At 39.7% G+C, this 25,050-nt stretch overlaps 1 protein-coding gene across 2 annotated transcripts in view; it reads right to left on the bottom strand.

Annotated features, from left to right (window-relative positions):
* szt2 (SZT2 subunit of KICSTOR complex) overlaps positions 1 to 25,050 on the bottom strand; it is a 332,720-nt gene that overhangs the window by 134,569 nt on the left and 173,101 nt on the right. For both annotated transcript variants that reach the window (XM_061978415.1, XM_061978416.1), the window contains 7 exons: positions 24,818 to 25,007; positions 18,045 to 18,119; positions 16,720 to 16,858; positions 16,476 to 16,611; positions 8,430 to 8,550; positions 550 to 702; positions 287 to 389 (listed from right to left, as the gene is read on the bottom strand). In XM_061978415.1, coding sequence (XP_061834399.1) covers positions 287 to 389; positions 550 to 702; positions 8,430 to 8,550; positions 16,476 to 16,611; positions 16,720 to 16,858; positions 18,045 to 18,119; positions 24,818 to 25,007 — 917 coding nt within the window. The remainder of the gene's footprint in view (positions 1 to 286; positions 390 to 549; positions 703 to 8,429; positions 8,551 to 16,475; positions 16,612 to 16,719; positions 16,859 to 18,044; positions 18,120 to 24,817; positions 25,008 to 25,050) is intronic.

Here is a 25,050-nt window from a genome sequence, read left to right as displayed (position 1 = left end):
GTAATAGTGATCTATGTTTGTCTGTTGCCATCTCCTGGTGAATGTTGGCTATAGCGTACTGGGGTTACTTTTTGGTTGGCCAACGATTTACGTGGTGTTGCGCACCTGACGTCACTCAAGTCCGCATGGAGCTGGAGGGGGGCGTGGCTTCCAGCTCCGCCTGAATTTCGGGAGGTTTTCCGGGAGAAAATTTGTCCCGGGAGGTTTTCGGGAGAGGCGCTGAATTTCGGGAGTCTCCCGGAAAATCCGTGAGGGTTGGCAAGTATGGAGAGAGGTTGTCACCGACCTGAGGTAGAAGACGGATTTGGTGGTGCGCTCCTGGTAGACAAACATGTTGGTCCTGTTGCCCACGCAGAAGGAGTTGAGCACGGAGCGCAGCGCCTGGATGGCTGCCAGAAGGAGACACAATAAACATCTCATTTTCTCATCATCATGGTCAAGGTTTGAGGACGTTCCCCGAAAAGAAGTGAATTCCTTTGAGTTTTTAAATCTGGTGTCCTTAGATTATAAACCCCAAGGTCAGAGAGCATGTAAATGTTGGTCACCCACCTCTGGAGACCCCCATGTTGGGGCCCATCTTGAGGCGTGGGTGGATGTGGATGATGGTGCGCCACACCACATCGCAGGCAAAATGTCCCGGTATGAAGTGCATGGTGGCTGCCAGGTAGTCTCTGGCCTGGTAGCTCTCCTCGGGGTGGAAATCTATGGTCCACACACAAACTTCTTAGTACATCGCCCCCTCTGTGGCTTGGGTTTTTCGTAGAGGGTGTGCTATTCTGTGCTTAGCTGTCGAGTAGCTGCTAGTAGCCTATAGCATAGGCTATAAAGTTGTGTCCATTTTGCATCTTATTGGACATAATAGTGGTGCATTCAAGGACCCTTGATTAAAGTTACAAACAGAGGTGTCACTAGTCTTTGAAGCATTCACACACACTGTAAAAATATAACATGTATTTGTGGCAGCACAGGAGAAGGTTTTGTGTCCATTTGCATCTTATTGCACATAATAGTGGTGCGTTCAAGGACCCTTGATTAAAGTTACAAACAGAGGTGTCACTAGTCTTTGACCTTGAAGCATTCACACACATAAAAATATAACATCTATTTGTGGCAGCACAGGAGAAAGTTTTGTGTCCATTTTGCATCTTATTGCACATAATAGTGGTGCGTTCAAGGACCCTTGATTAAAGTTACAAACAGAGGTGTCACTAGTCTTTGACCTTGAAGCATTCACACACATAAAAATATAACATCTATTTGTGGCAGCACAGGAGAAAGTTTTGTGTCAATTTTGCATCTTATTGCACATAATAGTGATGCATTAAAGGACACTTGATTAAAGTTACAAACAGAGGTGTCACTAGTCTTTGACCTTGAAGCATTCACACACGTACAAATATAACATCTATTTGTGGCAGCACAGGAGAAAGTTTTGTGTCAATTTTGCATCTTATTGCACATAATAGTGGTGCGTTCAAAGACCCTTGATTAAAGTTACAAACAAAGGTGTCTCTAGTCTTTGACCTTGAAGCATTCACAAACTTAAAATGATAACATCTATTTGTGGCAGCACAGGAGAACGTTTTGTGTCAATTTTGCATCTTATTGCACATAATAGTGGTGCGTTCAAGGACCCTCGATTAAAGTTACAAACAGAGGTGTCACTAGTCTTTGAAGCATTCACACACGTACAAATATAACATCTATTTGTGGCAGAACAGGAGAAAGTCATGTGTTAATTTTGCATCTTATTGCACATAATAGTGGTGCGTTCAAGGACCCTTGATTAAAGTTACAAACACAGGTGTCACTAGTCTTTGAAGCATTCACACACAAAAATATAACATGTATTTGTGGCAGCACAGGAGAAAGTTTTGTGTCAATTTTGCATCTTATTGCACATAATAGTGGTGCGTTCAAGGACCCTTGATTAAAGTTACAAACAGAGGTGTCACTAGTTTTTGAAGCATTCACACACATAAAAATATAACATCTAATTGTGGCAGCACAGGAGAAAGTCATGTGTCTATTTTGCATCTTATTTCACATAACAGTGGTGCGTTCAAGGACCCTTGATTAAAGTTACAAACAGAGGTGTCACTAGTCTTTGACCTTGAAGCATTCACACGTAAAAATATAACATAAATTTGGGGCAGCACAGGAGAAAGTCATGTGTCAATTTTGCATCTTATTGCATATAAATGTGGTGCGTTCAAGGACCCTTGATTAAAGTTACAAACAGAGGTGTCACTAGTCTTTGAAGCATTCACACACATAAAAATATAACATGTATTTGTGGCAGCACAGGACAAAGTTTTGTGTCAATTTTGCATCTTATTGCACATAAGTGGTGCGTTCAAGGACCCTTGATTAAAGTTACAGAGGTGTCACTAGTCTTTGACCTTGAAGCATTCACACACGTAAAAATATAACATGTATTTGTGGCAGCACAGGAGAAAGTTTTGTGTCCACTTGCATCTTATTGCACATAATAGTGGTGCGTTCAAGGACCCTTGATTAAAGTTACAAACAGAGGTGTCACTAGTTTTTGACCTTGAAGAATTCACACACGTAAAAATATAACACATCTATTTGTGGCAGCACAGGAGAAAGTCATGTGTCAATTTTGCATCTTATTGCACATAACAGTGGTGCGTTCAAGGACCCTTGATTAAAGTTACAAACAGAGGTGTCACTAGTCTTTGAAGCATTCACACACATAAAAATATAACATCTATTTGTGGCAGCACAGGAGAAAGTCATGTCTCAATTTTGCATCTTATTGCACATAATAGTGGTGCGTTCAAGGACTCTTGATTAAAGTTACAAACAGAGGTGTCACTAGTCTTTGACCTTGAAGCATTCACACACGAAAAAATATAACATAAATTTGTGGCAGCACAGGAGAAAGTCATGTGTCAATTTTGCATCTTATTGCACATAATAGTGGTGCATTCAAGGACCCTTGATTAAAGTTACAAACAGAGGTGTCACTAGTCTTTGACCTTGAAGCATTCACACACGTAAATATATAACATCTATTTGTGGCAGCACAGGAGAAAGTCATGTGTCAATTTTGCATCTTATTGCACATAATAGTGGTGCGTTCAAGGACCCTTGATTAAAGTTACAAACAGGTGTCACTAGTCTTTGAAGCATTCACACACATAAAAATATAACATGTATTTGTGGCAGCACAGGAGAAAGTTTTGTGTCAATTTTGCATCTTATTGCACATAATAGTGGTGTGTTCAAGGACCCTTGATTAAAGTTACAAACAGAGGTGTCACTAGTTTTTGAAGCATTCACACACATAAAAATATAACATCTAATTGTGGCAGCACAGGAGAAAGTCATGTGTCTATTTTGCATCTTATTTCACATAACAGTGGTGCGTTCAAGGACCCTTGATTAAAGTTACAAACAGAGGTGTCACTAGTCTTTGACCTTGAAGCATTCACACGTAAAAATATAACATAAATTTGGGGCAGCACAGGAGAAAGTCATGTGTCAATTTTGCATCTTATTGCATATAAATGTGGTGCGTTCAAGGACCCTTGATTAAAGTTACAAACAGAGGTGTCACTAGTCTTTGAAGCATTCACACACATAAAAATATAACATGTATTTGTGGCAGCACAGGACAAAGTTTTGTGTCAATTTTGCATCTTATTGCACATAAGTGGTGCGTTCAAGGACCCTTGATTAAAGTTACAGAGGTGTCACTAGTCTTTGACCTTGAAGCATTCACACACGTAAAAATATAACATCTATTTGTGGCAGCACAGGAGAAAGTCATGTGTCCATTTTGCATCTTATTGCACATAAATGTGGTGCATTCAAGGACCCTTGATTAAAGTTACAAACAGAGGTGTCACTAGTCTTTGAAGCATTCACACACATAAAAATATAACATGTATTTGTGGCAGCACAGGAGAAAGTCATGTCTCAATTTTGCATCTTATTGCACATAAATGTGGTGCATTCAAGGACCCTTGATTAAAGTTACAGAGGTGTCACTAGTCTTTGACCTTGAAGCATTCACACATGTACAAATATAACATATCTATTTGTGGCAGCACAGGAGAAAGTTTTGTGTCCATTTTGCATCTTATTGCACATAAATGTGGTGCGTTCAAGGACCCTTGATTAAAGTTACAAACAGAGGTGTCACTAGTTTTTGAAGCATTCACACACATAAAAATATAACATCTATTTGTGGCAGCACAGGAGAAAGTCATGTGTCAATTTTGCATCTTATTGCACATAATAGTGATGCATTCAAGGACCCTTGATTAAAGTTACAAACAGAAGTGTCACTAGTCTTTGACCTTGAAGCATTCACACACGTAAAAATATAAAATCAATTTGTGGCAGCACAGGAGAAAGTCACGTGTCAATTTTGCATCTTATTGCACATAATAGTGGTGCGTTCAAGGACCCTTGATTAAAGTTACAAACAGAGGTGTCACTAGTCTTTGAAGCATTCATACACATAAAAATATAACTTCTATTTGTGGCAGCACAGGAGAAAGTCATGTCTCAATTTTGCATCTTATTGCACATAATAGTGATGCATTCAAGGATCCTTGATTAAAGTTACAAACAGAGGTGCCACTAGTCTTTGACCTCGAAGCATTCACACACGTACAAATATAACATCAATTTGTGGCAGCACAGGAGAAAGTCATGTGTCAATTTTGCATCTTATTGCACATAATAGTGGTGCGTTCAAGGACCCTTGATTAAAGTTACAAACACAGGTGTCACTAGTCTTTGAAGCAGTCACACACGTACAAATATAATATCTATTTGTGGCAGCACAGGAGAAAGTTTTGTGTTTATTTTGCATCTTATTGCACATAATAGTGGTGCGTTCAAGGACCCTTGATTAAAGTTACAGAGGTGTCACTAGTCTTTGACCTCGAAGCATTCACACACGTACAAATATAACATCAATTTGTGGCAGCACAGGAGAAAGTCATGTGTCAATTTTGCATCTTATTGCACATAATAGTGGTGCGTTCAAGGACCCTTGATTAAAGTTACAAACAGAGGTGTCACTAGTCTTTGACCTTGAAGCATTCACACACATAAAAATATAACATCTATTTGTGGCAGCACAGGAGAAAGTCACGTGTCAATTTTGCATCTTATTGCACATAATAGTGGTGCGTTCAAGGACCCTTGATTAAAGTTACAAACAGAGGTGTCACTAGTCTTTGACCTTGAAGCAGTCACACACGTAAATATATAACATCTATTTGTGGCAGCACAGGAGAAAGTTTTGTGTTTATTTTGCATCTTATTGCACATAATAGTGGTGCATTCAAGGACCCTTGATTAAAGTTACAAACAGAGGTGTCACTAGTCTTTGACCTTGAAGCATTCACACATGTACAAATATAACATCTATTTGTGGCAGCACAGGAGAAAGTTTTGTGTTTATTTTGCATCTTATTGCACATAATAGTGGTGCATTCAAGGACCCTTGATTAAAGTTACAAACAGAGGTGTCACTAGTCTTTGACCTTGAAGCATTCACACACGTAAAAATATAACATCTATTTGTGGCAGCACAGGAGAACGTTTTGTGTCCATTTTGCATCTTATTGCACATAAATGTGGTGCGTTCAAGGACCCTTGATTAAAGTTACAAACAGATGTGTCACTAGTCTTTGACCTTGAAGAATTCACACACGTAAACATATAACATCTATTTGTGGCAGCACAGGAGAAAGTTTTGTGTTTATTTTGCATCTTATTGCACATAATAGTGGTGCGTTCAAGGACCCTTGATTAAAGTTACAAACAGAGGTGTCACTAGTCTTTGACCTTGAAGCATTCACACACGTAAATATATAACATCTATTTGTGGCAGCACAGGAGAAAGTTTTGTGTTTATTTTGCATCTTATTGCACATAATAGTGGTGCATTCAAGGACCCTTGATTAAAGTTACAAACAGAGGTGCCACTAGTCTGACCTTGAAGCATTCACACACGTAAATATATAACATCTATTTGTGGCAGCACAGGAGAAAGTTTTGTGTCAATTTTGCATCTTATTGCACATAAATGTGGTGCGTTCAAGGACCCTTGATTAAAGTTACAAACAGAGGTGTCACTAGTCTTTGAAGCATTCACACACATAAAAATATAACATGTATTTGTGGCAGCACAGGAGAAAGTTTTGTGTCAATTTTGCATCTTATTGCACATAATAGTGGTGTGTTCAAGGACCCTTGATTAAAGTTACAAACAGAGGTGTCACTAGTCTTTGACCTTGAAGCATTCACACATGTACAAATATAACATCTATTTGTGGCAGCACAGGAGAAAGTTTTGTGTCAATTTTGCATCTTATTGCACATAATAGTGGTGCGTTCAAGGACCCTTGATTAAAATTACAAACAGAGGTGTCACTAGTCTTTGAAGCATTCACACACATAAAAATATAACATGCATTTGTGGCAGCACAGGAGAAAGTCATGTCTCAATTTTGCATCTTATTTCACATAACAGTGGTGCGTTCAAGGACCCTTGATTAAAGTTACAAACAGAGGTGTCACTAGTCTTTGACCTTGAAGCATTCACACGTAAAAATATAACATAAATTTGGGGCAGCACAGGAGAAAGTCATGTGTCAATTTTGCATCTTATTGCATATAAATGTGGTGCGTTCAAGGACCCTTGATTAAAGTTACAAACAGAGGTGTCACTAGTTTTTGACCTTGAAGAATTCACACACGTAAAAATATAACACATCTATTTGTGGCAGCACAGGAGAAAGTCACGTGTCAATTTTGCATCTTATTGCACATAAATGTGGTGCGTTAAAGGACCCTTGATTAAAGTTACAAACAGAGGTGTCACTAGTCTTTGAAGCATTCACACACATAAAAATATAACATGTATTTGTGGCAGCACAGGAGAAAGTCATGTGTCCATTTTGCATCTTATTGCACATAATAGTGGTGCGTTCAAGGACCCTTGATTAAAGTTACAAACACAGGTGTCACTAGTTTTTGAAGCATTCACACACATAAAAATATAACATGTATTTGTGGCAGCACAGGAGAAAGTTTTGTGTCAATTTTGCATCTTATTGCACATAATAGTGGTGCGTTCAAGGACCCTTGATTAAAGTTACAGAGGTGTCACTAGTCTTTGACCTTGAAGCATTCACACACGTAAAAATATAACATCTATTTGTGGCAGCACAGGAGAAAGTCATGTCTCAATTTTGCATCTTATTGCACATAATAGTGATGCATTAAAGGACACTTGATTAAAGTTACAAACAGAGGTGTCACTAGTCTTTGACCTTGAAGCATTCACACACGTAAAAATATAACATCAATTTGTGGCAGCACAGGAGAAAGTCATGTGTCAATTTTGCATCTTATTGCACATAATAGTGGTGCGTTCAAGGACCCTTGATTAAAGTTACAAACACAGGTGTCACTAGTCTTTGACCTTGAAGCATTCACACGTAAAAATATAACATCAATTTGTGGCAGCACAGGAGAAAGTCACGTGTCAATTTTGCATCTTATTGCACATAAATGTGGTGCGTTCAAGGACCCTTGATTAAAGTTACAAACAGAGGTGTCACTAGTCTTTGAAGCATTCACACACATAAAAATATAACATGTATTTGTGGCAGCACAGGAGAAAGTCATGTGTCCATTTTGCATCTTATTGCACATAATAGTGGTGCGTTCAAGGACCCTTGATTAAAGTTACAAACAGAGGTGTCACTAGTCTTTGAAGCATTCATACACATAAAAATATAACTTCTATTTGTGGCAGCACAGGAGAAAGTCATGTGTCTATTTTGCATCTTATTTCACATAACAGTGGTGCGTTCAAGGACCCTTGATTAAAGTTACAAACAGAGGTGTCACTAGTCTTTGAAGCATTCACACACACTGTAAAAATATAACATGTATTTGTGGCAGCACAGGAGAAAGTTTTGTGTCCATTTGCATCTTATTGCACATAAATGTGGTGCGTTCAAGGACCCTTGATTAAAGTTACAAACAGAGGTGTCACTAGTCTTTGAAGCATTCACACACAAAAAAATATAACATGTATTTGTGGCAGCACAGGAGAAAGTTTTGTGTCAATTTTGCATCTTATTGCACATAATAGTGGTGCATTCAAGGACTCTGATTAAAGTTACAGAGGTGCCACTAGTCTTTGACCTTGAAGCATTCACACATGTACAAATATAACATATCTATTTGTGGCAGCACAGGAGAAAGTTTTGTGTCAATTTTGCATCTTATTGCACATAATAGTGGTGCGTTCAAGGACCCTTGATTAAAGTTTTGCACAAGTAAACCATATTTGTTATGTTTTGTTTTTTTTGCCGGTATCGGAGCGATGTCGACATTGGGGCTGGAGTACGGTTGGAGCGACTCACCGTCGGAGGCGTTGCGCCTCTGCCTGTACAGAGATTCGTTCTTCCAGATGTCCTCCTCGCTCTCGGCAACCAGCAGGGAGTTGCACACGTGGCTGTCGTGCAGGTCCTGCAGCAGCATGCGCTGCCAAGCACACGCAAACATCACTCTTAGCATTCCAAGCAAAGTCACCGTAAAATACAATAAAGAATGAAAGCAAAACAATTTATGCACAATGTCAATTAATGAATTTATATTCTACACATATATCCGAATTTAAGTGTTACTTCTTTTTATTTCATAATCATATTACAAAACAGCTAGTGTTTTTCTTCCAAATGTGGTCTTTTGGTTGTCTGCAAAACTGTGTGCTTAACCTTGAATGAGGAATGTTAGAGAGAGCGATAATAAGCATGTGTTTTGGCTAGAGAGACATGACTGCCAGGGGGGGAGGAAGAGAGACTTAAGAGGAGAGGGGGTTTGGTCGGGGGGGGGGGCAGACCATCTTGGCGGCGCGATAGAATGTTCTATGCTGGACTGGTCTCAATGTATATATGCAAAGCTTTGCAAATATATTACAAAATACCTATTCTGTAACAACGCAACGCAACAACATATAAAATGGAGAAGCTGACGGCATTTATTAATTATAAATTGGAGAAATTTACTTCATACTGGGAAAATTGGGTCAATTATGTCACGCCACATAGGCCTGACTTTATACATAACATGTAGATACGTGACATGTAGATACGCAACACGTAGATACGTAACACGTAGATAAGTAACATGTAGATACGCAACATGTAGATACGTAACATGTACCGTATTTTCCGCACTATTAGCCGCACCTAAAAACCACAAATTTACTCAAAAGCTGACAGTGCGGCTTATAACCCGGTGCGCTTTATATATGGATTAATATTAAGATTCATTTTCATAAAGTTTCGGTCTCGCAACTACGGTAAACAGCCGCCATCTTTTTTCCCCGTAGAAGAGGAAGTGCTTCTTCTTCTACGCAAGCAACCGCCAAGGTAAGCACCCGCCCCCATAGAACAGGAAGCGCTTCTTCTTCTACTGTCAGCAACCACCCGCCCGCATAGAAGGAGAAAAAGCGCGCGGATATTACCGTACGTTTCATTTCCTTTGTGTGTTTACATCTGTAAAGACCACAAAATGGCTCCTACTAAGCGACAGGTTTCCGGTTCATGAAAAGACGCAATCTCTCCATCCGCACACGGACTACTATTTCACAGCAACTGCCTAAAGACTTTCAAGAAAAGCTGGCTACTTTCCGTGCATATTGTAAAAACAAGATAGCTGGAAAAAAAGATCCGGCCAGAGAACATTATCAACATGGACGAGGTTCCACTGACTTTTGATATTCCTGTGAACCGCACTGTGGATACAACGGGAGCACGTACGGTGAATATTCGCACCACAGGGAATGAGAAGTCATCCTTCACTGTGGTTCTAGCTTGCCATGCTAATGGCCAGAAACTTCCACCCATGGTGATATTCAAAAGGAAGACCTTGCCAAAAGAGACCTTTCCAGCCGGCGTCATCATAAAAGCTAACTCGAAGGGATGGATGGATGAAGAAAAGATGAGCGAGTGGTTAAGGGAAGTTTACGCGAAGAGGCCGGGTGGCTTTTTTCACGCAGCTCCGTCCATGTTGATATACGACTCCATGCGCGCCCACATCACGCTGGTTTTAATATATTATTAAAGTTTGACTGACCTATCTGACTGTTTTTTTGACATTCCTTTAGCGCAGTTAGATGCGGCTTATAACACGGGACGGCTTATAGGTGGACAAAGTTTTGAAATATGCCGTTCATTGAAGGCGCGGCTTATAACCCAGGGCGCCTTATGGTGCGGTAGATACCTAATGAGTAGATAAGTAACTTGTCCATACGCGGTCGTGCACACGGCTGCTTGGATTGATGTCAAATACTAGCTGAGTTAAGACCGCCCATCAACTAATGCAAGTAAAATAACTGAATTTGGTAACAAATTGCTACAATTTGTGTTTTATCTTTAAGAAAAGTGTGTTTTACCAGCTACATGTTTTATTTGTGTCCATTTATCCATAGTTTTGTTTTTAGTACACACTATTTTTCTTAAAGCACAGACCAGGATTGGCAACCATAAATAATTTAGTATTATGTTAATAAAGCTTGTTTACTATATTCTAATCTAATCCTTGATTATGGAAAATTGTAAATTGTTCTTTGAGTGCAATTGGAAACATATGTTTATTGTATTGCAAGATTTTCTGGTAACATACAGCCAAAATGTACACTTTTTCAGAGTTCCCTTTATTTGGAAAAGTGTCGAAAAGTATTGATATACATTTTGGTACCGGACAACCCTACTCCCTATATGTTTATAGTTGTTTCTAGCAGTGACCTGCAGTCACTAGAGGCAGGTGAGGCCCCGCCTCACCTGCCTCATGGTAAGAAAAAAAAATGTAAATTTTTTTTATTTTTATTAAATTGTTATATGTATCCAGTGATTATACTATAAAGTTATTTTCCATTTAACTTCACCCGTTTTAGATTATTTCTATTTAAAATCGCTGAATTTTCACATTTGCCGTTCAAATACTGAGAAGAGACGGTGCGGTGAACAGCAGCCAGTTGAGGCACGTCACTCAGTGCCTCAACATGGATTGCGGACTCGGCTAACTGCTGGCCTGCTGTGCAGTGAGACTGTATTGCTATATGAATTATATTATACATTTCCATAGTTTAGTTAGCTGAGGTATATAATGTACAGTGTATTTTGTCAACAACTGTATGTGTGTAACGTATTTCTTGTGCTGAGCGATCATAAAACGGCTGCAAAAGACGCACTGGCTGAGGCTCGCCTCCTGCACTCCCGCCGTAGAATTTGCACCCCCTGACGGGAGTGTTATATCAACTAAAGCCCACACTTAAACTTTCCACGTGCAAGCTTGAATCTATTTAAAAAAGTTATTTCATAAGAAGCCAAAAAGTGCAAAAACAATAATGTTCGTGTTGGAGGAGTTGTGAATGACTGCAGGGACACAACATTAGGTACACCAGCAGACTGCAGGTGTATCTAATTCACAACTCCTCCAACACGAACATTATTGTTTTTGCACTTTTTGGCTTCTTATTAAATAACTTTTGTAACCTATTTTTATGGGCTTTCCTCTTTGTGATGTTAAGTTCCTGTTTTGCACTGTTATACAGTATATGCCTTGAGCTCTTATTTTGAAGGCGCTAAAAGCGGAAGTGACGACACGTTGGAGTGGAGCGGAAGTTTTTGAAAGAAGCTAAATAAAGTGGTCCTTGTGTAAACTGGAGCCTCCGTGTTTGTTATTTTGTAGTTTCATACAGTTTAGGCGAGTTTTATAAACCCTCGGTTACACTTTTTTAAATAAATTCAATCTTGCACGTGGAAAGTTGAAGTGAGGGCTTTAGTTGATATAACACTCTCGTCAGGGATTGCATTAATCCAGTACAATAGCGGCTCATGGATTTATTTTATAAGTAAAGGTAAGACCATAATAACGTTTTTTTTTAATAAATGTGCTTTTTTGTGTGCTACAGTTTGTATGTGTAAAGTTAAAGTTAAGTTAAAGTAGCAATGATTGTCACACACACACTAGGTGTAATGAAATTTGTCCTCTGCATTTGACCCATCCCCTTGATCATCCCCTGGGAGGTGAGGGGAGCAGTGGGCAGCAGCGGCGCCGCGCCCGGGAATAATTTTTGGTGATTTAACCCCCAATTCCAAGCCTTGATGCTGAGTGCCAAGCAGGGAAGAATGCTGGTATGAGCTTTTAAACATAACCCGTTAACTGATGCCAATCAAATGGTGAATAAGATACTCTTTAGGGTTCATATGTTTGTAAATCTGACTGTGATGAAGTCAGTGCCTCACCAGCCATCAACCTCACCGCACGTCACTGGTTTCTAGTCATTCATTTACTATCTGTTCATATAATTTTTTCTTATTTTTTTTGTATTTATTATTATTATTTTGGTTTGTTTTGTTTTTCGTTTACCCTCTTGTTTTGGGGGAAGTGGCATCGTTGGGATGTAAACAAAAAATATAATATTTTGACATTTAGGGCAGACAATAGATGTATGCAAATATGATGTCATGGATAGGAATGTCTGATGCAGGACGTTAAAAAAAAACTAAATTACAAAAAAAACAACTATTTGTGCAAAAGTCTTCAATAAATCAGTGTTTTTACTCGGTGTAAATAATGTAGATTTCCTCGGTAAGACTTTCTGCTTAAGAACTTGAGTTCTGTCGAAGTAGTAGTAGTAGTAGTAGTATATAACACATCTATTTGTGGCAGCACAGGAGAAAGTCATGTGTCAATTTTGCATCTTATTGCCCATAAATGTGGTGCGTTCAAGGACCCTTGATTAAAGTTACAAACAGAAGTATCACGAGTCTATGACCTTGAAGCAGTCACACACGTAAAAATATAACATGTATTTGTGGCAGCACAGGAGAAAGTCTTGTGTCCATTTTGCATCTTAATGCACATAATAGTGGTGCGTTCAAGGACCCTTGACTAAAGTTACAAACAGGTGTCACTAGTCTTTGACCTTGAAGCATTCACACACGTACAAATATAACATCTATTTGTGGCAGCACAGGAGAAAGTTTTGTGTCCATTTTGCATCTTATTGCACAGAATAGTGATACGTTCAAAGACCCTTGATTAAAGTTACAAACAGAGGTGTCACTAGTCTTTGACCTTGAAGCAGTCACACACGTACAAATATAACATCTATTTGTGGCAGCACAGGAGAAAGTTTTGTGTCCATTTTGCATCTTATTGCACATAATAGTGGTGCGTTCAAGGACCCTTGATTGAAGTTACAAACATAAGTGTCACTAGTCTTTGACCTTGAAGCATTCACACTCATAAAATTATAACATGTATTTGTGGCAGCACAGGAGAAAGTCATGTGTCAATTTTGCATCTTATTTCACATAATAGTGATGCGTTCAAGGACCCTCGATTAAAGTTACAAACAGAGGTGTCACTAGTCTTTGACCTTGAAGCAGTCACACACATAAAAATATAACATCTATTTGTGGCAGCACAGGAGAAAGTTTTGTGTTTATTTTGCATCTTATTGCACATAATAGTGGTGCGTTCAAGAACCCTTGATTAAAGTTCCAAATAGAAGTGTTACGAGTCTTTGACCTTGACGCATTCACACGCGTAAAAATATAACATCTATTTGTGGCAGCGCAGGAGAAAGTTTTGTGTTTATTTTGCATCTTATTGCACATAATAGTGGTGCGTTCAAGGACCCTCGATTAAAGTTACAAACAGAGGTGTCACTAGTCTTTGACCTTGAAGCATTCACGCACGTAAAATTATAACATGTATTTGTGGCAGCACAGGAGAAAGTCTTGTGTCAATTTTGCATCTTATTGCACATAATAGTGATGCGTTCAAGGACCCTTGATTAAAGTTACAAACAGGTGTCACTAGTCTTTGACCTTGAAGCATTCACACACGTACAAATAAAACATCTATTTGTGGCAGCACAGGAGAAAGTCTTGTGTCCATTTTGCATCTTATTGCACATAATAGTGATGCGTTCAAGGACCCTTGATTAAAGTTACAAACAGGTGTCACTAGTCTTTGACCTTGAAGCATTCACACACGTACAAATAAAACATCTATTTGTGGCAGCACAGGAGAAGGTCTTGTGTCCATTTTGCATCTTATTGCACATAATAGTGGTGCGTTCAAGGACCCTCGATTAAAGTTACAAACAGAGGTGTCACTAGTCTTTGACTTTGAAGCATTCACACACGTGAAATTATAACATGTATTTGTGGCAGCACAGGAGAAAGTCTTGTATCCATTTTGCATCTTATTGCACATAATAGTGATGCGTTCAAGGACCCTCGATTAAAGTTACAAACAGAGGTGTCACTAGTCTTTGACCTTGAAGCATTCACGCACGTAAAATTATAATATGTATTTGTGGCAGCACAGGAGAACGTTTTGTGTTTATTTTGCATCTTATTGCACATAATAGTGATGCGTTCAAGGACCCTTGATTAAAGTTACAAACAGAGGTGTCACTAATCTTTGACCTTGAAGCATTCACACACGTACAAATATAACATCTATTTGTGGCAGCACAGGAGAAATTCATGTGTCAATTTTGCATCTTATTGCACATAATAGTGATGCGTTCAAGGACCCTCGACTAAAGTTACAAACAGAGGTGTCACTAGTCTTTGACCTTGAAGCAGTCACACACGTAAAAATATAACATCTATTTGTGGCAGCACAGGAGAAAGTTTTGTGTCCATTTTGCATCTTATTGCACATAATAGTGGTGCGTTCAAGGACCCTCGATTAAAGTTACAACCAGAGGTGTCACTAGTCTTTGACCTTGAAGCATTCACGCACGTAAAATTATAACATGTATTTGTGGCAGCACAGGAGAAAGTTTTGTGTCCATTTTGCATCTTATTGCACATAATAGTGGTGCGTTCAAGGACCCTCGATTAAAGTTACAAACAGAGGTGTCACTAGTCTTTGACCTTGAAGCATTCACACACGTACAAATATAACATCTATTTGTGGCAGCACAGGAGAAAGTCTTGTGTCCATTTTGCATCTTATTGCACATAATAGTGGTGCGTTCAAGGACCCTCGATTAATGTTACAAACAGAGGTGTCACTAGTCTTTGAAGCAGTCACAGACGTAAAATTATAACATGTATTTGTGGCAGCACAGGAGAAAGTTTTGTGTCCATTTTGCATCTTATTGCACATAATAGTGGTGCGTTCAAGGACCCTCGATTAATGTTACAAACAGAGGTGTCACTAGTCTTTGAAGCAGTCACAGACGTAAAATTACAACATGTATTTGTGGCAGCACAGGAGAAAGTCATGTGTCAATTTTGCATCTTATTGCACATAATAGTGATGCATTCAAGGACCCTTGACTAAAGTTACAAACAGGTGTCACTAGTCTTTGACCTTGAAGCATTCACACACGTAAAAATATAACATCTATTTGTGGCAGCACAGGAGAAAGTTTTGTGTCCATTTTGCATCTTATTGCACATAATAGTGGTGCGTTCAAGGACCCTCGATTAAAGTTACAAACAGAGGTGTCACTAGTCTTTGACCTTGAAGCAGTCACACACGTACAAATATAACATCTATTTGTGGCAGCACAGGAGAAAGTTTTGTGTCCATTTTGCATCTTATTGCACATAATAGTGATACGTTCAAGGACCCTTGATTAAAGTTACAAACAGAGGTGTCACTAGTCTTTGACCTTGAAGCAGTCACAGACGTAAACATATAACATGTATTTGTGGCAGCACAGTAGAAAGTTTTGTGTACATTTTGCATCTTATTGCACATAATAGTGGTGCATTCAAGAACCCTTGATTAAAGTTCCAAACAGAAGTGTTACGAGTCTTTGACCTTGACGCATTCACACGCGTAAAAATATAACATCTATTTGTGGCAGCACAGGAGAAAGTTTTGTGTTTATTTTGCATCTTATTGCACATAATAGTGGTGCGTTCAAGGACTCTCGATTAAAGTTACAAACAGAGGTGTCACTAGTCTTTGACCTTGAAGCATTCACACACGTACAAATATAACATGTATTTGTGGCAGCACAGGAGAAAGTCTTGTGTCCATTTTGCATCTTATTGCACATAATAGTGGTGCGTTCAAGGACCCTCGATTAAAGTTACAAACAGAGGTGTCACTAGTCTTTGACCTTGAAGCATTCACACACGTACAAATAAAACATCTATTTGTGGCAGCACAAGAGAAAGTCTTGTATCCATTTTGCATCTTATTGCACATAATAGTGGTGCGTTCAAGGACCCTCGATTAAAGTTACAAACAGAGGTGTCACTAGTCTTTGAAGCAGTCACAGACGTAAAAATATAACATCTATTTGTGGCAGCACAGGAGAAAGTTTTGTGTCCATTTTGCATCTTATTGCACATAAATGTGGTGCGTTCAAGGAGTAGTAGTAGTAGTAGTAGTAGTAGTAGAAGTAGTAGTAGTACCTGATTGACTATTCGACAGAGTTCCCCGATCTTCCTCACTACCATATGGTGCAGTTGTAAATATTCGGGCAGCTCCTGGTGGTCCTCCCTGGTCTCCATCTCTTTGGCGCCGGGCTCCTTTTCTTCACTGAGACTCCTAAAGGATGAACCCACACCACAAAACATGGAAGCCGAGCACACAAACGTTCTGAGAACTTAACAACAATCGACTGGCGGCGTATTCGGTTCCTGAGGCTTCTCTGACCTGGAGTGGGAGTAGACCTTGACTCGGTCTTGGTGGATCTTCACGATGAGCCAGAAGTCCGGCATCAGATGCGTGCGACTCTCCTGGTCGTCCAGGGTGGGACTCTCGCACTCGGAGTCACTGCTGCCCCCATCGTAGCCTGTAAGGGACGTGATGTTGCATCAAGCAAAGCAGTGAGAAGAGCGCCACAGGGTTTAGACTTAGACTTAGACTTACTTTTTATTGTCATTCAAATTTGAACTTTACAGTACAGATAACAACGGAATTTTGTTGCATTAGCTCGTGGTAGAGCAGGATAAAAGAGCAATAGGGTGCAAATATAAATAAATAGATTACTGTAAATATATTGCACTTATTGTCAGAATAATTGTATCTAGGTTGTGTTTCAATGAGTTCCCGGCGAGCAGACAAAAGCGGTCTTTGATCTTGCCAATCAAAAGGCTTGTAAAACTCCACTGTGTTGGATGGTAAGCGACATGAAGGTGTCGGTTTCTTACAGGAAGATTTTGTCTTGGCCCGAGATCTACAAAGCGGAGAGGAAGCAGGACCTGACCCTTTCCTTTGAACTGTTTTGTAACCAAAGGCGACGGCTGTTTATGACCCCCCGTCCCTTTAGAAACAGCTGTTGCCATGTAATCAGGGAAAGTCCAAATAAAAGAGGAGGCGTGCAATCTTTCGTCAGAGCGTGGTGGTACAGGTCTACGCGTTTCTCCTCATTGAGCCAAATTTAATTCTGTCTCTGTTTAATTCCTTGCTTCTTGTCTTGTTTAATAGATGTCATCAGTGTTTCAACCTGACACTTATGCATATGCGTCCACGTTTATGGATGATTGTTATATTGTCTTTATATTCCAGCCAGTTTACTGCAAGGCCCTAAGTATTTACCCTAAATCCCCCACTATAAGCCGCTACTTTTTTCCTACGCATTGAACCCTGCAGCTCATTTATGGATGTTTCTGCGCTGATGGCCATAAAGCAAATTATCATTAAACACATACTTAAACACTTCAATGGTGTGTTATTGTGTGAATTAAAAGTTAAAGTACCAATGATTGAAAGCGAAATTATTCTCTCCATTGACCCATCACCCCCTGGGAGGTGAGGGGAGCAGTGGGCAGCAGCGGCGGCAACGCCCAGGAATATTTTTTTTGGTGATTTAACCCCCAAAAAATGTTTTTTTCCCAAAATGTAGTAGGTACAGTTATACAAGTACATAGTCCGGAAAATATGGTAAGTATTATTGAAAACCTTTGTAGCCTTCACCCCCCCGATTGTGTCTACTCTCCATGTTTCATCCATTCAATAATTGGTGACTTTGCACTCACCCTGCATGTCGGAATCCAAACTTCCTTGGCTGGAAACAACACTCTGGACTCGACTGGGCCGGAGCTTGCCGCAGCCTGAGAAAAAAACAATTACACCTTACTGTCAGACTCCCCACCTCAGCGGGATGACGGGAATAAATCAACGCTCTGGCGGATCGTGCCCTCACTCTCGCCTGTCTGGAAATGAGCGCCTCGCTGCGCTGGAGGGAGCAGCAGGAAGCTGTTTGTCTACATCGCTCCCTTTCCCGATACTGCCGTGGCGCTAATTCACGCCAATCCGACCAATCCTTGTGACTTTGTCCAAAGCCCGCAACTACCGTATTTTCCGCACCATAAGGCGCCCTGGGTTATAAGCCGCGCCTTCAATGAACGGCATATTTCAAAACTTTGTCCACCTATAAGCCGCCCCGTGTTATAAGCCGCATCTAACTGCGCTAAAGGAATGTCAAAAAAACAGTCAGATAGGTCAGTCAAACTTTAATAATATATTAAAAACCAGCGTGATGTGGGCGCGCATGGAGTCGTATATCAACATGGACGGAGCTGCGTGAAAAAAGCCACCCGGCCTCTTCGCGTAAACTTACCTTAACCACTCGCTCATCTTTTCTTCATCCATCCATCCCTTCGAGTTAGCTTTTATGATGACGCCGGCTGGAAAGGTCTCTTTTGGCAAGGTCTTCCTTTTGAATATCACCATGGGTGGAAGTTTCTGGCCATTAGCATGGCAAGCTAGAACCACAGTGAAGGATGACTTCTCATTCCCTGTGGTGCGAATATTCACCGTACGTGCTCCCGTTGTATCCACAGTGCGGTTCACAGGAATATCAAAAGTCAGTGGAACCTCGTCCATGTTGATAATGTTCTCTGGCCGGATCTTTTTTGCCAGCTATCTTGTTTTTACAATATGCACGGAAAGTAGCCAGCTTTTCTTGAAAGTCTTTAGGCAGTTGCTGTGAAATAGTAGTCCGTGTGCGGATGGAGAGATTGCGTCTTTTCATGAACCGGAAACCTGTCGCTTAGTAGGAGCCATTTTGTGGTCTTTACAGATGTAAACACACAAAGGAAATGAAACGTACCGTACGGTAATATCCGCGCGCTTTTTCTTCTTCTACGCGGGCGGGTGGTTGCTTACAGTAGAAGAAGAAGCGCTTCCTGTTCTATGGGGGCGGGTGCTTACCTTGGCGGTTGCTTGCGTAGAAGAAGAAGCGCTTCCTGCTCTACCGGGAAAAAAAATGGCAGCTGTTTACCGTAGTTGCGAGACCTAAACTTTATGAAAATGAATCTTAATATTAATCCATATATAAAGCGCACCGGGTTATAAGCCGCACTGTCAGCTTTTGAGTAAATTTGTGGTTTTTAGGTGCGGCTAATAGTGCGGAAAATACGGTAGGTTTGTACGGTATACCGGTACTGTGATACTAATGAATCATATTCGGTACTATACCAACTCTAAAAAGTCTCCGCCCCCCTTTTTTTTAACTGGCATGATGGCGCGTCGTCCTCACGTCGTGACATTGCTGGTTTTACAAGCAGAGGAGCATGTTCGGCAGCGCACACACACGGAGTACTTACAAGCAGACACAGTGTTTGGACAGAAAAGGGAGAATGGACGCATTTTGGTGTAAAAAGTGACGATAAAGGTGAGGTTATAACACTCTCAGGAAGAGGTGCTTTAAGCATACTTGCCAACCCTCCCGGATTTTCCGGGAGACTCCCGAAATTCAGCGCCTCTCCCGAAAACCTCCCCGGGACAAATTTTCTCCCGAAAAACCTCCCGAAATTCAGGCGGAAGGAGCTGGAAGCCACGCCCCCTCCAGCTCCATGCGGACCTGAGTGACGTCAGGTGCGCAACACCACGTAAATCGTTGGCCAACCAAAAAGGAACCCCAGTACGCTATAGCCAACATTCACCAGGAGATGGCAACAGACAAACATAGATCTCTCTATTACATTCCTCCCCTTTTAGAAATGTAGAAGTTACTCAAAATAAATAAACAACCCAACCAAAAAAAATGCAGCAGCTCAATTAAAAAACTGTACTTAAGCCACATTCTTTTCTTCTTTTTTTTTTAGTACTGAACTCTTAACCCTCATTTGTAAAAAAAAATAACATGCTTATTATACAAACAATATTTGTACACTTTTAGCACAGATTTTCATACTGTCTTCAGAGATTCAGTTTTTTTGGTGGTACTCGAAACCTTTCTGGGTACCTGCGAAAGGGTGTTCAGCATGGTTAGAAAATAGTGACAGAGAATAGAACAAGGATGGACAATTCAACCCTTAACTCAACAATGAGTAGATGAGTGTTATGTGTGTGTATATGTGTAAATAAATGAACAAGTATTTATTTTATTTATATATATATATATATATATATATATATATATATATATATATATATATATCAATCAATCAATCAATGTTTATTTATATAGCCCTAAATCACAAGTGTCTCAAAGGGCTGCACAAGCCACAACGACATCCTCGGTACAAAGCCCACATAAGGGCAAGGAAAAACTCACCCCAGTGGGACGTCGATGTGAATGACTATATATATATATATATATATATATATATATATATGAAATACTTGACTTGGTGAATTCTAGCTGTAAATATACTCCTCCCCTCTTAGCCCCGCCCCCAACCACGCCCCCCACCACCCAAAATCGGAGGTCTCAAGGTTGGCAAGTATGGCTTTAAGACATGGCTAGCGAGCCAGCGGCTAACGTCCATCCGCAGTGTTTTAGCTACTTCTAAATCACTAACCCTCGCCTCCATGGCGACAAATAAAGTACGTTTCTTACAGGTATCATTATCACTGGAGGACGAGGAATAGCTAAACATGCTTCACTACACACCGTAGGAGGATACAATAGCTCACCGCCGTCACGATGTAAACAAATGCCATGGGTGGATCTACAGGTAAAAGCCAGTAAATTAGAATATTTTGAAAAACTTGATTTATTTCAGTAATTGCATTCAAAAGGTGTAACTTGTACATTATATTTATTCATTGCACACAGACTGATGCATTCAAATGTTTATTTCATTTAATTTTGATGATTTGAAGTGGCAACAAATGAAAATCCAAAATTCCGTGTGTCACAAAATTAGAATATTACTTAAGGCTAATACAAAAAAGGGATTTTTAGAAATGTTGGCCAACTGAAAAGTATGAAAATGAAAAATATGAGCATGTACAATACTCAATACTTGGTTGGAGCTCCTTTTGCCTCAATTACTGCGTTAATGCGGCGTGGCATGGAGTCGATGAGTTTCTGGCACTGCTCAGGTGTTATGAGAGCCCAGGTTGCTCTGATAGTGGCCTTCAACTCTTCTGCGTTTTTGGGTCTGGCATTCTGCATCTTCCTTTTCACAATACCCCACAGATTTTCTATGGGGCTAAGGTCAGGGGAGTTGGCGGGCCAATTTAGAACAGAAATACCATGGTCCGTAAACCAGGCACGGGTAGATTTTGCGCTGTGTGCAGGCGCCAAGTCCTGTTGGAACTTGAAATCTCCATCTCCATAGAGCAGGTCAGCAGCAGGAAGCATGAAGTGCTCTAAAACTTGCTGGTAGACGGCTGCGTTGACCCTGGATCTCAGGAAACAGAGTGGACCGACACCAGCAGATGACATGGCACCCCAAACCATCACCCAACCATGCAAATTTTGCATTTCCTTTGGAAATCGAGGTCCCAGAGTCTGGAGGAAGACAGGAGAGGCACAGGATCCACGTTGCCTGAAGTCTAGTGTAAAGTTTCCACCATCAGTGATGGTTTGGGGTGCCATGTCATCTGCTGGTGTCGGTCCACTCTGTTTCCTGAGATCCAGGGTCAACGCAGCCGTCTACCAGCAAGTTTTAGAGCACTTCATGCTTCCTGCTGCTGACCTGCTCTATGGAGATGGAGATTTCAAGTTCCAACAGGACTTGGCGCCTGCACACAGCGCAAAATCTACCCGTGCCTGGTTTACGGACCATGGTATTTCTGTTCTAAATTGGCCCGCCAACTCCCCTGACCTTAGCCCCATAGAAAATCTGTGGGGTATTGTGAAAAGGAAGATGCAGAATGCCAGACCCAAAAACGCAGAAGAGTTGAAGGCCACTATCAGAGCAACCTGGGCTCTCATAACACCTGAGCAGTGCCAGAAACTCATGGACTCCATGCCACGCCGCATTAACGCAGTAATTGAGGCAAAAGGAGCTCCAACCAAGTATTGAGTATTGTACATGCTCATATTTTTCATTTTCATACTTTTCAGTTGGCCAACATTTCTAAAAATCCCTTTTTTGTATTAGCCTTAAGTAATATTCTAATTTTGTGACACACGGAATTTTGGATTTTCATTTGTTGCCACTTCAAATCATCAAAATTAAATGAAATAAACATTTGAATGCATCAGTCTGTGTGCAATGAATAAATATAATGTACAAGTTACACCTTTTCAATGCAATTACTGAAATAAATCAAGTTTTTCAAAATATTCTAATTTACTGGCTTTTACCTGTACACCTGACATCCACTGTAATGATACCAAGTACAGGAGCGTATCTAGTCAATACTACCATGATTACATTGATATTTTTTAGCATCACAAAATATTTAAAAAAAAAATGTATGTTATGTTTATAAACTCAGGAAATACGTCCCTGGTTACACTTTTATGAGGGACAAACTGTAAAAATTTATTATTAATCTACTTGTTCATTTATTGTTAATATCTGCTTATTTTCTGTTTCAACATGTTCTATCTACACTTCTGTTAAAATGTAATAATCACTTATTCTTCTCTTCTTTGATACTTTACATTAGTTTTGGATGATACCACACATTTAGGTATGGATGTGATACCAAGTAGTTACAGGATCATACATTGGTCATATTCAAAGTCCTCATGTGTCCAGGGACGTATTTACTGACTTTATAAACATAATATGAATGTTTTAAAAAGGAAAAACGATTTTGTGATGCTAAAAAAAATACGCTCCTGTACTTGATATCATTACAGTGGATGTCAGGTGTAGATCCACCCATGACATTTGTTTACATTGTGACGCCCGTGAGCTGTTGTATCCTCCTACGGTGTGTAGTGAAGCATGTTTAGCTATTCCTCGTCCTCCAGTGATAATGCTACTTGTAAGAAACTCACTTTGTCGCCAGAGACAAAACTCAAATAGAATTTGAAAATCCAAGAAAATATTTTAAAGACTTGGTCTTCACTTGGAATAAGCGGTAGAAAATGGATGGATGGATGGGTCTTCACTTGTTTAAATAAATTCATTTATTTTTTTTACTTTGCTTCTTATTACTTTTAGAAATACAATTTTAGAGAAAAAATACAACCTTAAAAATGATTTTAGGATTTTTAAACAAATATACCTTTTTACCTTTTAAATTTCTTCCTCTTCTTTCCTGACAATTTAAATCAATGTTAAAGTAAATTTATTTATTTTTTTATTGTAAAGAATAATACATATTTTAGCTTCTGTTTTTTGGACAAAGAATATTTGTGAAATATTTCTTCAAACTTGCTGTGATTAAAATTTAAAAAAAAAAATTCTGGCAAATCTGGAAAATCTGTAGAATCAAATGTAAATCTTATTTCAAAGTATTTTGAATGTCTTTTAAAATTTTTGTTCTGGAAAATCTAGAAGAAATACTGATTTGTCTTTGTTAGAAATATAGCTTGGTCCAATTTGTTAAATATTCTAACAAAGTGCAGATTGGATTTGAACTCATTTAAAACATGTCATCAAAATTCTAAAATGTATCTTAATCAGGAAAAAATTACTAATGATGTTCCATAAATTCTTTTTTTAATTTTTTCAAAAAGATTTAAATTAGCTAGTTTTTCTCTTCTTTTTGTCGGTTGAATTTTGAATTTTAAAGAGTCGAAATTGAAGATAAACTATGTTTCAAAATTTTATTTTAATTTTTTTCGTGTTTTCTCCTCTTTTAAACCGTTCAATTAAGTGTTTTTTTTCATCATTTATTGTCTACAAAAAACCTTTCGTAAAAGGAAAAAAAAAATGTACGACGGAAATACCCATTTTTATATATATATAAATGTATTTATTTAGCTATTCTTGTTTAAATCACACTTACGTGTAACTTACAAATGACAATATATTTATTTATTTAAGTGTGTATCAAACTGGTAGCCCTTCGCATTAATCAGTACCCAAGAAGTAGTTTTTGGTTTCAAAAAGGTTGGTGACCCCTGTACTAGGGCATCAAATCAGTGTCAGTTGAGTCGGTCCATAGGTTGCCTGTAGGGATTTTTAATGTCCAGCAGATGTCAGTATTTAGTGACACAGTATCGACACAGTATCAATACAGTTTTGCAATGTGTCGAAACGCTTCATGACGCCTCATCAACCCATCACTACTAGCTAGCTAGCCATGTCTTAAAGCAACTCTTCCTGAGGGTGTTTCAGTGTTATAACTTCACCTTTATCGTCACTTTTTACACCAAAATGTGTCCATTCTCCCTTTTCTGTCTCCACACTGTGTCTGCTTGTAAGTACTCTGTGTGTGTGCGCTGCCCAACATGCTCCTATGCTCGTAAAACCAGCAATATCATGACGTGATGACGACGGGGGGGTTGGTTGACCGGTACTTTTTAGAGGCGGTATAGTACCGAATATGATTCATTAGTATCATGGTACTATACTGGTACCGTACAAGCCTAAATGAAAGATGTGATGCATGACATCAAGTGAAGTGAAGAGTAACGAGCAGAGGTATCAGCTGTGGGCTCACTCACTGTGAGAGACGGACTGCACCGACTCGGCCAGGCTGACGCTGGAGGGGGTCTTGGTTGGAGAGGTCGCCTCGGGGCAGCGCTCGTTCAGGAGCAGGACGCTGTTGGTCTGACATTTGTCCGCCGCCGGGCCGTCGTTGTCGGCGTCCGCCTTCGAGAGGCCGTCCTTCTCGCCAAGCTCCGCAGTCGGATCCTGCAGGTGCGACACGTTGGCCTCGCCTTTTCAGTTCTTTGCC

The sequence above is a fragment of the Nerophis lumbriciformis genome, linkage group LG18 (genome assembly GCF_033978685.3).
Source record: "Nerophis lumbriciformis linkage group LG18, RoL_Nlum_v2.1, whole genome shotgun sequence".
Classification (NCBI taxonomy): Eukaryota; Metazoa; Chordata; class Actinopteri; order Syngnathiformes; family Syngnathidae; genus Nerophis; species Nerophis lumbriciformis.
This window is presented reverse-complemented; position numbering and strand designations above follow the sequence as displayed.